We start from the raw sequence: 13,929 nt of genomic DNA on the forward strand, positions 1-13,929 counted from the left end.
GCTTCCCTTCTCGCAGGTCCCGCCCCGGCCCCGCCCCGGCCGCCCCGCGGCTCGGGAGCGCGCGCGCGCGCGTGCGGGAGGGGGCGGGTGGGGAAGGATCGCCGGCGAGATCCTGAGGCGAGGCTCGCGCGCCCGCCCCCGCCCTGGCCCCCAGCGCCCACCCGGTCGGCCCGGCTCAGCCATGATCAAGGCGATCCTCATCTTCAACAACCACGGGAAGCCGCGGCTGGTCCGCTTCTACCAGCGTTTCGTGAGTGCGGCCCAGCTTCGTCACGTCCCTTCAGAGCGCCCACGCTCTCCCTTCCCTCCCTTCGGCCGCTCGGGCCGGCTGACCCCCTCGGGCTCCTGTACGGGGCGTGACCCCACACGCCTCACCCTCCTTGCGGGACTCGGGCCGCTGTCTGGCCATCCGTCCCACCCCCGCGCTTCCTCACCTCTTCTTGGACCCGTGCATCTGTCTGCCATTTGGTGACACTTCCCCTTGGGTCTCAGGGCTCGCTAAATGACGGTGGGGGTGTGCTCCACTGAACACGCGACTGATTGAAGTCCCTTTAATCTTGTCGGTCCTTAAGCGCGGCTGTCCGAGTAGGAAGACCTGTGCCAGCTTAGGAAAGTTGTTGCTTTGACCAGAAGATCTGGAGAAGTGCTTTCCTGGGCTTATTTTGCTTTAGTGCTGGCTGAAACTGCCCAGGGACTGGATACCCTTCCTCCCGTGGAGNCCTCTCCTCCTGGGGACAGATGGGCTACTGTTTTTCCCGGTAATCCTCTCGTCGCGCAGGGACTTGGGCTTCCTGCGTTCGGCTCGGCGCTCGCTCTGGACAGTCTCTCCTGGGTGCTGCCTCACAGCCATCGGCCGCCCAGTGTGACTTTCAGGTGTTATTAGAGAAAAAGATAAGTGAGGACCGAACATTTTTTTATGGGGCTTTTCCCCTAGTGGCCGTGAAGGAGGTCCTGCAATAACTGGCGACGTTTGACCCGTGACAGTTGTGACTCTCCCCTACCTGAAAGTTACGATGGCAGCTGCTGGCTTGGCGTTTCTCTACGGAAGGGAATTGGGTCTCGTTTGTAGCTGTTCTTCTACTTATGAAGAATGGTCATATTCGTAAAACTCTCCGTGGAGTGTAAATGGTGTTGCAAATAATGCGGGAGGTTTTAAGGGGGTGAAGATAAGTCATTTCTTAATGATTGAGGGAGGGTGACAGGTGCCTCTCCGAAAGCAAAATTCACAAGGTAAAACATAAAATTGAGCTGTCAGTGTAGGGTTTCATGTAGAGGTATTAACTATTGGGTCGTATTGGGGCATTTTGCTTATAGTCAGAAATGAACTTTCAATTAAATATTGAAATTGTGCCAAGGCTAGCACTTCTGTGCAGATAAACCCCAGATGGAAGTGATGCCTGACGTTAAAAATTAAATGTGAATATGTCGCTTCGCTTAAAATGATAATGCAGTCTGTGGAGGTGTTAGCTGAAGTGAGAAATCTTGAGCTTATTCCTCATTTCCTTAAGTAGTTTTGCTTCTGCTGGTGATAAAGAATATTTTCTCCTGTTCCTGTTTGGTTTTAGTGTAGTATAATTCAAATATTAAGGCTCTTGTTTATGAACTCGATATCGTTTTTTAACCCAGAATAAAATCGTGGTTGATTCTTCTGAGTGGAAAAAAAAATGCCCTTAACTGTACCTTGTTACCCATTTTCTTTAAAATATAGTACTGGTCTTTATTGAAAGAATCTTTTTCTTAACTGTATTCCCTGGGCCATCCATTTGCAGTATAGAAAAGGTATTTTGCAATACTGAAATAGAAATCAAAGCTGTGTTTTTTCATGGCTACACTTAATATTAGTATTCAAAATAGTAAGTTTCCTGGCTAATTCATAATATCAGCGTAACCACTCATGTAGTGTAGAATTTAAGCATCGACAGAAAGATGTATTTAATTTGGAAATCCAGGAATACACTTTACTTAGAGGTAGCAGTGAAGATTACTGTGGGAAGAGGTGGTTCTGGCGTCAGTGGCAATTCTGGTGTCATTTTTGGCCATTGCATTAGTGACAGTGTTACTGGGAGCAGGGAGCTAAGAGGTGTAAAAAGAAAAACCTAGTGCTTACTGGACGTGTAGAAGTGGGTATGCCAGGAACTGTTTCTGAGCATTAGTCTTTCCTAAATTGGGTTTGGCAACTATATTTGTTTTTGTTAGTCAAGAATAATGTAACAGAACTTATTTGCGCCTGCTAGATCACAACCAAATTTGTGGGCGGAAGTCTTTTCCATTCCTTTATTCCATTGGCCGGTTTGTCAGCATATACTCATTTCATGCCTACCATGTCTAGGCAGCATTTTAAAATCTGGAAATGAGCAAACATAACTTCTGCTCTTTCGGCAGGGGGTGGACAAAGCTAATAAGTAGAATGAATATGTGTGTGTATATATATATATACACATATACGTGTGTGTGTGTATATATATATGGTAAGTGCTGTGGAAAAAATAAAGTGGGGTAGGGTGACAAGGGAGTGTGAGGATGACTATTTCATTTTTTTTTTTTTAAGATTTTTATTTATTTATTTGACAGAAGTAGAGACAGCCAGCGAGAGAGGGAACACAAGCAGGGGGAGTGGGAGAGGAAGAAGCAGGCTCATGATGGAGGAGCCTGATGTGGGGCTCGATCCCATAACGCCGGGATCACGCCCTGAGCCAAAGGCAGACACTTAACCACTGTGCCACCCAGGCGCCCCAAGGATGACTATTTCAAATAGGACAGTCAAGTAAGTCCTCACTGAGAAGGTGAGATTTGAGCAAAGACTTGAAGTAGGTAAGAAAGCCAGCCTTTCAGGTATCTGGGGGTCGATCATTCCAGGCAGAGGGAGCGGCAGATGCAAAGGAATGCTTATTTGAAGATCCTGTCCTGTTTGAAGAACACCAAGAAACAGCATGGCCAAAGCAGACTATGGAAGGAAAGAGTATTTGGAAATGAGGTCTGTTTGTATAGGGCTTCAGAGTTATTCTATTCTCACTGCCTGGAATGTCCTTCCCCTCCATTGCCAAATGTGCAGATTTGACCTCTTGTTCCGCATTTAACTCAAACATCACTTAAGCATTTCCTGAAGCTTTTTATCTTGCTGGATGACTCCTCTTGGTTCTTAGGATTTTATTTTTATCTTTATTATGGTACAGTATTCGGTTTCACAGCCGATAATTCCTTGGGGCATCCTATAGATTCCTTGAGAGAAGGTATCAGGTTTTAGATATATTTGTGTCACCTCTAGCAATCAGCATTAAATTTTGGATATAGAAAGCTCTCAAAAGTCTTTGCTTAATGTATTCATTAGATTCTCCTAGTCTAATATGGAGTTTGGATTAGAAGTGACTTCCTAAGGCTCCTTCCACCTTTTAAAATTTTGTCCTTCATTAACTGGAAGTTTTAAGAATTCATGCCTTCAGGATAAGAGCAATGGTGGAATAGCTGTTATTTCAGCTGTTTCTGTTGTAAGTTGAAGACGTTTCTAAGAAGTACATATTCAACAAGGCTGACAGTTTTTTTTTTTAATGATTTTTTATTATATTATGTTAGTCACCATACAGTACGTCCCCGGTTTCCAATGTAAAGTTCGATGATTCATTAGTTGTGTATAACACCCAGTGCACCATGCAATACGTGCCCTCCTTACTACCCATCACCAGTCTATCCCATTCCCCCACCCCCCTCCCCTCTGAGGCCCTCAGTTTGTTTCTTATAGTCCATAGTCTCTCATGTTTCATTCCCCCTTCTGATTACCCCCCCTTTCTTTATCCCTTTCTTCCCCTACCGATCATCTTAGTTCTTATGTTCCATAGATGAGAGAAATCATATGATAATTGTCTTTCTCTGCTTGACTTATTTCACTTAGCATTATCTCCTCCAGTGTCGTCCATGTTGCAGCAAATGCTGAGAATTCGTTCTTTCTGATAAAGGCTGACAGTTTTGAGTGTTATTTATTAAGCAGCCCTCAAGGGTGTGGTCCTGATAAGATGCTGAGATTTGATTCCAACAATAACGGTTTAGCACTGAGCAGTTTGAAAACTGTTGAACCATTTGCCAACCAGTTTCCCTTATTGCATTGGATTTCCATTCCTCATTTATCCTTCGTCTTTTTTTTTAATTTATCTATTATTTATATTTTAATAAAATCTACACCCAACATGGGGCTTGAACACAAAAACCCCGAGATCAAGAGTCACATGGTCTTCCAACTGAGCCAGCCAGGTGCCCCTATCCTTCCTCCTGATACAACAATTTATATGTTCATCTTTACCCTTTAATAGTGCAGATTTCCGTTTCCTGCTGTAATATATTTTTAGATTTTTTAGATTCGATTGTGCCTCCCAGCTGCTGTGAGGTTTGATATAAATGAAGTCACAGATCTATTTTGCTAAACTAAAGTTTTTGGTTCATTCTGCTAGAGTCAGATATTAAGAATTCAGGGGTGGATTCAGAATGCCATCACCTCTTGTTTTTGTCCTCTAATTCCTTGAGCTATGATTGCAGAAGTTCAAAAGTTTTCCTTGGTTTAATTGTTTCTTTAATTGATGGTTAGCCCCAGGAACTTGGCAACAGTAAACTTTGATCTTTTAATACTTGCCTGGCAATATTTGTGTATTACTATAAAGAACTAATGAGACATATAGTTAATAAGCCAGATTTATTTTTATATAGCCATCAAACAAAACCCTTGGGTTTTGATTCCTTTGTTATTAATAAACCATGACATATGACTTTAAATAAAGTGAACATGTTTTTCTTTTATATGAATTATCGTAGTTGTTTCCACAGATACCAGAGATTGTGCATACATAAAATGCACTGTTCATATGTGAATTGCAAACTGTTATATACTTGAGTTGCCTCAGTTTTCTTATAAACTAAATCTGATTATTGTTGTCAACTAAATGCAAGCCCTAGAAGGGACCGAAGATTGTTCTTTTTTGAATTTGTTGACGTAAAAAGCAAAAATTATAAATACATATAAGGTTTTTTTCCTTTTTAAATTTTTAAGAAAGATGCATCCATGTTTACTGATATCTTTTCTTAGTGACTCTTAAGACAGACAGTGTGGCAGATGGGATAGTTAAACTTCTTTTTATGATCAAAATATAATTATCAACAGTTCTAAGGATTAAGGTGTTAACACATGGTAACATATACTATTTGAGCTGTTTTGTTAAGAAGAGAATTCCAAATTTTTTCATTTCTTTCCATATTAATTAGGATGCTTTTGACTGCATAAGTAGCATTTTATGTAGCCTGACTTAAATTTGCTTGAAAAGAACCATAATAGGATATATAACAGGAAGTACAGAATAGTAGATTCCAAAATTATTTGATTCAGCAATTTAATGACTTCATCACAGATCCAGTTTCTTTCTCTTCCTCTTCCTTGCTCTTCACAAAGTTGATATTTAGAGCCTGGTTTCCTCACTGAAATCAGTGGTAACCAGTTTAGTCTATAAGCAGAGTGTGATCTGTTCCTGCCAGCCTGGAGTATGTCCTCGCCTTTAGTCTGGTCAGTTCTACCCCAGATAGATAATAGCTTACGATAATCAGGATCCACCCTTGGAGCTGAGGGTGGAAACATGAATGAATTTAGTATTATGTTGGAAAGGTGTAAGAGAGAATGGATGTTGGGTAGGCAAACAGGTGTCACTATTCCCTCTTGAGTAGTGCACATTATTTCTTTTGAATAGATACTATTATTTCTTCTCCCATAATTTTACATTGCTTCTGAGGTTGTTAATACCAGGAAACACATATTGATAGTAAGTGATTCTAAACATGTACCACAAAAGATCTTAGTTCAAGGTATTCCTTATATCAAAGGATCTCTGAAAAATTCAAATTCCAATATAATCATAGTTTTTGTGGAAAGTATCCTTGACGTCTTGCTTTAATTAATTAGTATTTATTAATATTAAGCCTGTTGAAAATTGTAAAGAAGGAAATAAAATGCTCAGGGTTACAGTTATTTTTGGCTTTCATGGAAAGGTTATAAATAAGACAACATTAGAGGTCATTCCGCTGCCTTTCAGAGAAGCAGAAGGCCTTGTATAGGGTGGCTGTATTATATTTCTTTAGTAAAGCTGTTGACTGTTAAATTACTTAATTTGTAAATACATTTCCTTTTTTGTGACTACGTGGAAAATATTTAAGTATTAAGATCACTAAGGTCATCTTGATTTCACCATTCATAGTTAACTATTAACATTTATTATAGTTCTGCCTATAATGTCCCAGTGTAGAATATATATCTTTTAGACATTAATAACATAAATGAATGCATTAAAAATGTTGGTGGATTTATAGAACATTTGTGGCTTTAAGATAACCAAATATGTTAACATCTAGCACTTCTATTGTTAAAATGTTTAAAAATACATTAATGTAAATAGCATTTCAGTAATTTGCATTCATTGTTTTCTCTGTGTATGTCTTTCTTTTTATGAAATTGTATTTATATATGTGACCTGAGTGTATGAGGGCCCTTCTTTTTTCTCATCCTGAAGAGAAATATTTGCTGATTTTCTTTGGAGAGTCAAAGAATTGTTTCTTGTATTTAGCACTTGGAGTTGTCTTTGTACTTGCGAGTTGTGGATTTCTTTCAGTCAACCAAGGTGATTCTGAGTTGTAGTCCACCTAGAGGAGTCAGTCTTCTTCCATCCTCTTGTCACATAAAACTCTCACATTGGGATAAATTACACTTGTTCTTTCCTTGCCCAGTCTGCCTTATCAGCCTTCCCCTTACCAAATCCTTTGAAATGAAGTATAGGTAAGCCAATTTTTTTACAGAAAGATCACACAACTCTCAGAAGGATATTGCTGGGTAGGAGGAATAAAGGCCCACATTCTAGCTAATAGGTGGTAAGTTCTGAAGACTTCAAGGGGAGGCACTTCTAGGTAGGGCTTTGAAAGGAGGACTGGTCTTTATGGACACTCCCTGACCTTTCCGTTGTTCACTCTTCTTTCTGTCTTGCCCAGCCCATATTTCTTCCACAAATATTTGTTGTTTGTGTGGCCCTGTTCGAAGAACAGGTAATGTGATGACTAAGACAGATGCCATCCCTGCTCTACAAGTTTTACATTCTAGTGATAGGACCTAGACAGTAAACAAATTATGTAAAATTGTGATAGCCTGAAGAAAAGTGAAACCGTGAAAGGGGATAAAGAGTGGTGGGGGAGAGACTATTAGGTAAGATCATCAAGGAAAGCCTCTTTCATGACATGACATTTAAGAAAAGAACCGAATGAGGTAAGGGAGTGTGTGAGAACAGCTGAGGAAAGAATATTTCAGGCAGAAAATGGTGCAGGGTCCCTCAAATGGGACCAAAGTAGGTGTTGAGGAATAGCAAGAAGGCAAGCTGAGTGATCACAGGGAAGAGTGGCAAGAGATGAGGCTGGAGAGAAGGACAGGGCCAGCCCCTTTCTCATTTCTCTCAGTCTGATGACATATCCCCAATATGCTCTCCACAAGAAGAGGTATTTCGCCTTGAATCCCACTTGTAGTTTGCACAATTGAACAGTGCCTCTGGTCTCTACAGGATAGACAGTGATGCTTTCTTCTGCTCAGTCATTTTCTTCTCTACCCCAGTTATCATTAGGCTCCAGAGAGGTGGGCGTGCTAGCCCGACGAATGAAGGTAAAAGTGACTGCCCCACTTCTGTGCAGCCTCGGTACTAATGAGACCTGTGATCAAGCTGCTTCCATTTCCTAAGTCACCTGTGAAGTCACGAAGAAAAGCATTTATTTTTCTCAGACATCTCACAACCTTAATTATAGGTGAGCACAGTTGATGTGAAGCCCCGTAGACCACCTCTATTCTTGTGCTGAGAAGCGTTTACATCTTTCCTGCCTTGTTTGAAGCCTGGTGTAATTCAAGAATCTCTGGCTGTAAGTCATTGTTCTCTTTGTTAACCAGGAGAAAAGGACTCCTTTTCAATGTGCCAGACCCATTGAATTGTTTAGATTTCTGTGTGCTAATTAAATGGGGAAGATTGCCAGTTTATCCCCCCACAAATATATTCTGCTATTTCCTGTCATTAATAATATCTTAGTGTGACGGTTCCAAGTTTTTTAAGATCAGAAAATATACATAAAATTCACCATTTTAAGCATACAGCTGTGTGGCATTATGTACATTCACATTGTTGTACAGCTGACACCACTATCCATATCTGGAACTTCTTCATCTTTACGAATTGAAACTTTGTACACATTAAACACTGACTCATTCTCTCCTTCTCCCAGCCACTGGCAACTACCGTTCTATTTTTTGTCCCAATTTCACTACTCTAGGAATGTCATAAAAGAGGAATCCTACAGTATTTGTCCTTTTGTGACTGGCTTGTTTCACTTAGTAGAATGTCTTCAAGGCTCACCGATATTGTAGCCTGTGTCAAAATTTCCTTACTTTTTAAAAAAGACTGGTCGATCCTTTATATGTATGCGTACACTACGTATTGTTTACTTGGATTGCTTTAACTTTTTGGCTGTTGTGAATAATCCTGCTCTGAACATGGGTCATTAGATATACATGGGAACACGAGTGTACAAATACCTGTTTGAGTCCCTGCTTTTGCTTCTTTTTCCACCCAGAAGTGGATTTGCTGGATCCTGTGGTAATTCTGTGTTTAATTTTTTTGAGAATTTACTGTACCATTTTCCACGGTAGCTTCACCATTTTACATTCCCACCACAATGCACAAGGGTTCTAATTTTTCCACATCCTTGCTGATACTTGTTATTTTCAGTTTTTTCATTACAGCTATCCAAACAGCTGTGAAGTAGTGTCTTATTGTGATTTTGTTTTACATTTGTGTAATGACAGTGATGTTGAACATCTTTTCATGTACTTACTGATCATGTATCTTTGAGGAAATGTATATTAATATTAAATCCTTTGTCCATTTTTTGACCTGGTTGTTCTGTTGTTGTTGTTGTTGAGTTGTAGAAGTTCTTTATATATCCTAGATAACCAGTTCCTTATCAGATACACGGTTTGCAAATATTTTCTCCCAATCCATGGGCTGCCTTTTCACCCAAGCGATGGCATCCTTTTTCAAAGGATAATGTCCTTTGATGCACAAAAGTTTTTAATTTTGGTAATGTCCAGCTTATCTTTTTTTTGGTCTCCTGTGCTTTTGGTGTCATATCCAGAAAATAATTTGTGATGATTGCATAATAGTTCATTGTATAATGTATCATAATTTATCTAGCTAGCCTACCACTGTGGACTTTTATTTTGAATAAGGTGGTTTTTTTTTTTTTGATGAAGATTAAATACGAGAATACTTACACATAATACAGACTAATAACAAAATTAATAATAACAGTTATCTTTATTATTACTACTATTTGCTACTTCCTACTCTTGGTTAGAAGATTATGTAGCTAAGGAACTGTAGAATATTCCAGAGATCATTCTCAGATATTTTTTGCATTTCTGCAGAATAAATTATCTCTTTGTAGGCTTTGTTTTGGAATGAACTTATTTCTTATTACAGAATACAAAGTCCTCCAAAATTCTTCCAGAGAACAGTTTCATAAGGAGACTTTTTAGGAGAAAGTTAGTTATAAAACTTGCCCCAGCTTTTTTTTTTTTTTTTAAGAATGACCTAGTCTTTAAAAGATATAATTCACATGCTATAAAATTCACCCATTGAAATTGTACAGTTCAGTACAGTTTATTGTATTCACAGTTGTGCATATGACCATCACCATGATCTAAATTTAGAACATTTTCATCAAATCAGTTGAAACCTAGTACTCATTAACAGTTACTCCCCAGGTCCCATTACTCCTTATTCCCTGGCAACCACTAATCCATTTTCTGTGTCTAGATGCCTCATAGAAATGAAATCATGAAATACATAGTCTTTTGTGACTTGCTTTTTTCACTTAGAATGATGATTTTAAGATTCACTGTGTTATAGCATGTATCAGTACTGCATTCCTTTTAATGGCCAGATAATATCCTGTTGTATAGATAGAACACCGTTTATTTATCTCTTTGTTATGTGATGGATGTTTAGGTTGTTTCCACTTTTGACTCCTATGAATAATGCTGTGAACATTACATTTGTGTGGACATTTGTTTTCATTTCTTTTGGGCATATATCTAGGTATGGAATTGCTATGAACGCTCTATTTTTAGTTGTTTGAAGAACTGCCAGAGTGTTTTCCAAATGGTAACGTTTTACATTCTCATCAGAAGTGTATGACAGTTCCCATTTCTCCATATCATCATTAACTAACCCTTGTTATTGTTCCTTTTGGATTCTGACCATCCTCGTGGATGTCAAGTGGCATCTCTTGTGATTTTGATTTGTATTTTCCTACTGACAAACTGATGTTAAGCATCTTTTCTTGTGATTATTGACTATTTGCATATCTTCTTTGAAAAAAAGTCTTTTCAAATCCTTTGGCCATTTATAAGTTGGGTTGTGTTTTTATTACTGAGTTGGAAGAGTCCTTTATGTATTCTGGATGCAGGTGCCTTATCAGTTATATGATTAGCTTTTATTTCCTTCTATTCTGGTTGTTGACATTTTCCTGCTCATATCATTTGTAGCACAAAGATTTTTAATTTTGATGTGCAGTTTTATCTATTTTCTTTGCTCGTGCTTTTGGTGTTATATCTAAGAAAGGTTTGTCTAATCCAAGGTCATGAAGATTAATACCTGTGTTTCTTTCCAAGAGTTTTGTAGTTTTAGTTCTTATATTTAGGTCTGTGATCCATTTTGAGTTAGTTTTATATATGACCTGAGGTAGGGATCTAATGTCATCCTTTTGCATGTGGCTGCATAATTTTCCCAGCCCCATTTGTGGAAAGGACAACTGTTCTTTACTCACTGAATTGTCTTGGTCTCTTACTCCAGCTACCACCCCTCCCCCAATTTTACCTCGTTCTTGAGTTCTCTGACCTTTCAGCTGCCACCGTGGTTTAGACTCTCTCTTTAAATATTTTAAACTCAGTCTGTAACCTTCTTTACTGTGTGTTCTTTAAATTAAAAAAAAATAGGGTCTTTGTCACTGAAACTGGGAGATAGTATAATGGATGGTAGTTTTAGAGTGTTAATAGCTACCATTTATTGAGCACTTTCTTTATTGTGCTAAGCGGCCTTAATACATTTTTATACATTGTGAGGGAAGATACCAAAGGGTTTTTCTCAAAGAAATTTAATGAAGGATCTGGGCCAAGTACTAATACTCTTCCTTCCACATTTGGGATTTAAGGTAGCCCCATTCTCATTGCTTGTTCTTTATGCACTCAGACTGAAGTGATGCCTACTTACATAGCACCAAGTCTCCATGCAGACTTCCTGCTTGGAAGTCTGGCAAAAAAACCCCACTCACTGAATTTTCTTTGCTGGGACCTTTTCTTTTTCATGATTTTTAAATGTTGGGGTGATCTGAGGCTTAGCCTTCCTACCCCTCTTACTTTTAATGAAAAGCGAACTAATTGTTTTTCATATATGTACCTTGCTCTCCTGATCCCATGCTTTTGCCTAGTTTTTCTTTTTTTTTCAGCTTTGAATGCCATGCAATTTCGTATTCTCTATTCTCTGAATCTCTAAATTCTACTTATTCTGTAAGTCTCTTTCTTGACATCTGTCTCTTCTTCGAAGATGATCTTGGTACTGAAAATCATCGTTCCCCTTTACCTCTTGTAATATGTTATTTGTATCATTCTTATATCAGGAATTGCTTTCTAATTTTTATTACAAAGACACCTATTTCTCTCTGGGAATATTAAAAAAGATAAGATACAGAACACTAAATAAAAGTTTTAAATGGTTATATTAATCTTATTTCTTCTTTTAAGCTCTCAGAGAAGAGGATCTGTTTCTCTTTTATCTTGGTAATCCTTGATATTCTAGCATCTAGCAGAGTCAGTGAATGCATTTTAAGAAAAAATTCTCTGTGTGTGGGAGGGAGGGATGAGGATTATGACATATTTACTATTTGATTAGAGGGACATTTTGGTTTTAAAGTTGCCTTTATGACATAGGCATAAGAACAGGAAAGGAGATAGGAAAAGAAAAAGTTTTGTTAGTGGGTTACTGAATCTTTAAAAATTAATTTTCATTAATGCATTAAGAGAAGTATTTAAAATAATAGAAGTTGTTGGCCTTATGTAACTCTAGCTGTCTTTAGACTGATGTAATCTAGGAGTTGTGACCAACTGAAATGTATCTGTTGACTTCTGTGATAAAGCTATAGTGTTAGGAAATCTGATCAGCCTGAAGCAAGCTCCAGGCTTTTTTATGAAAGCTATTAAGTTAAATTGATTAATAAAGAAAGGGAAATTGTCTTATGTCAGCAGAGGCTTGATTTGTTTAATCTTAGACACTGGATGTTTGATTAAAATTTTAAGGCGTTCTTTCCGATATTGATTTTCTTAGATGAGTATTGCTGGCATTTCAAGAAAGATGATTATGAGCAGCATTCTTGAAGTTTATATGAGAAACTATTTTCACTGATAAAATAATAAGACATATTTAAGGTTTAGCTTACATAATCCTTAATTTGTTTATAAACAATTGCATGGTGCAAAAAGGATAACTTTCCTTAAAAGAAAACTCCTTATAAGATCTTTACACCTATAATTAGAATTCTAGAGCTTGGGGCGCCTGGGTGGCACAGCGGTTAAGTGTCTGCCTTCGGCTCAGGGCGTGATCCCGGCGTTATGGGATCGAGCCCCACATCAGGCTCCTCCGCTATGAGCCTGCTTCTTCCTCTCCCACTCCCCCTGCTTGTGTTCCCTCTCTTGCTGGCTGTCTCTATCTCTGTCAAATAAATAAATAAAATCTTAAAAAAAAAAAAAAAGAATTCTAGAGCTTATTTTACAATCCCAGAGGCAGATGTTTTAAGTAAGTCGTTGCTAATCCATGCTTATTATGTGCCAGGTATTGTTTTTAAGAGCTTTATGTATTTTAACTCAATCCTCCCAATAACTGTACGGGGTAGATATTGCTGTTATTCATGCTATAAATGTTATGTTATTCAGGCACAGAGAGGTTAAGTAACTTGTACAAAGTCAACACAGTTAATAAAGAACATATCCAGGAGTAGACCCATATAGTCTGGTTGCAGGTTCCATACTCTCTTTCCTTCTTTCTATATTTTTATTTTGTTTAACAAAGTTATACAGACACATGGGTTAAAGGATCTAATAGTTCTTCTCTAAGGCTTATTATGAAAAAGAACATTCTTTTATTTCCCCTTTCCCACAGGTAAGTACTTTTAGCTGATTACTCAGTATTTACATGTCTCTAAACAATGTGCTTCTTTTGCTGCCTGATTTTTTCAGTTGCAGGCATAATCTATTGACTTCTGCTATTGAAAATGCTTATTTAGCTCCCCACCCTCTCCCTCCCAACATCTATAGCCTTCCCAGCCTTCTTACTGTTATTTCATAATACTGGTTAGAGCAGTATCTGGTGTTTTCATTAATATCCTGTGTAAATGTTTTTCCTCACCTGAACCATGTTGTAAATTGTGCTTAGTGTTTTCTCTCCTGACAGTTTATTTTCCTTGGAAATAAATAATCGCCTTTTTCTTTGATCTAGTTTTTTATTTACTTATCACTAATTCACATCTTTGTCAGTTGTCGCAATCATATGCTTCTTCCAACACTTTCATGTTCCTGAAGAAATCTCTTCCAGAATCTTTTGACTAAGCCCAGTCTAGACCTGTTGGATGGTAAATGTCTGTCGTCTTTGGAATATCTTTAGTCTGTTTTTATGTTGGACCTCCAATTGCTTGGTTGTGTGGTTTATTACCTTACCATGGTGGAACTCGTCCTCCAGTAACTTCTTGAGAAAGGCCATAAGGAGATAGATTATTTGAGACCTTGCTTGTCTGCAAAGAGTCTTACCGTAACTTCACATCGTCTGTCTA

General features: G+C 38.4%; 1 protein-coding gene across 4 annotated transcripts in view; it reads left to right on the plus strand.

Annotated features, from left to right (window-relative positions):
• The first annotated feature begins 30 nt into the window (after nt 1-30).
• AP3S1 (adaptor related protein complex 3 subunit sigma 1) overlaps nt 31-13,929 on the plus strand; it is a 69,664-nt gene continuing 55,765 nt past the window's right edge. The window contains exon 1 of one of the 4 annotated variants that reach the window (XM_034655897.1): nt 31-250. In XM_034655897.1, the coding sequence (XP_034511788.1) occupies nt 182-250 (69 nt within the window). In that variant the 5' untranslated portion in view covers nt 31-181. The remainder of the gene's footprint in view (nt 251-13,929) is intronic. The other 3 variants (XM_034655895.1, XM_034655896.1, XM_034655894.1) reach the window with 3 other exon arrangements.

Source organism: Ailuropoda melanoleuca, chromosome 3, assembly GCF_002007445.2.
Source record: "Ailuropoda melanoleuca isolate Jingjing chromosome 3, ASM200744v2, whole genome shotgun sequence".
In the NCBI taxonomy this organism is placed as follows: Eukaryota; Metazoa; Chordata; class Mammalia; order Carnivora; family Ursidae; genus Ailuropoda; species Ailuropoda melanoleuca.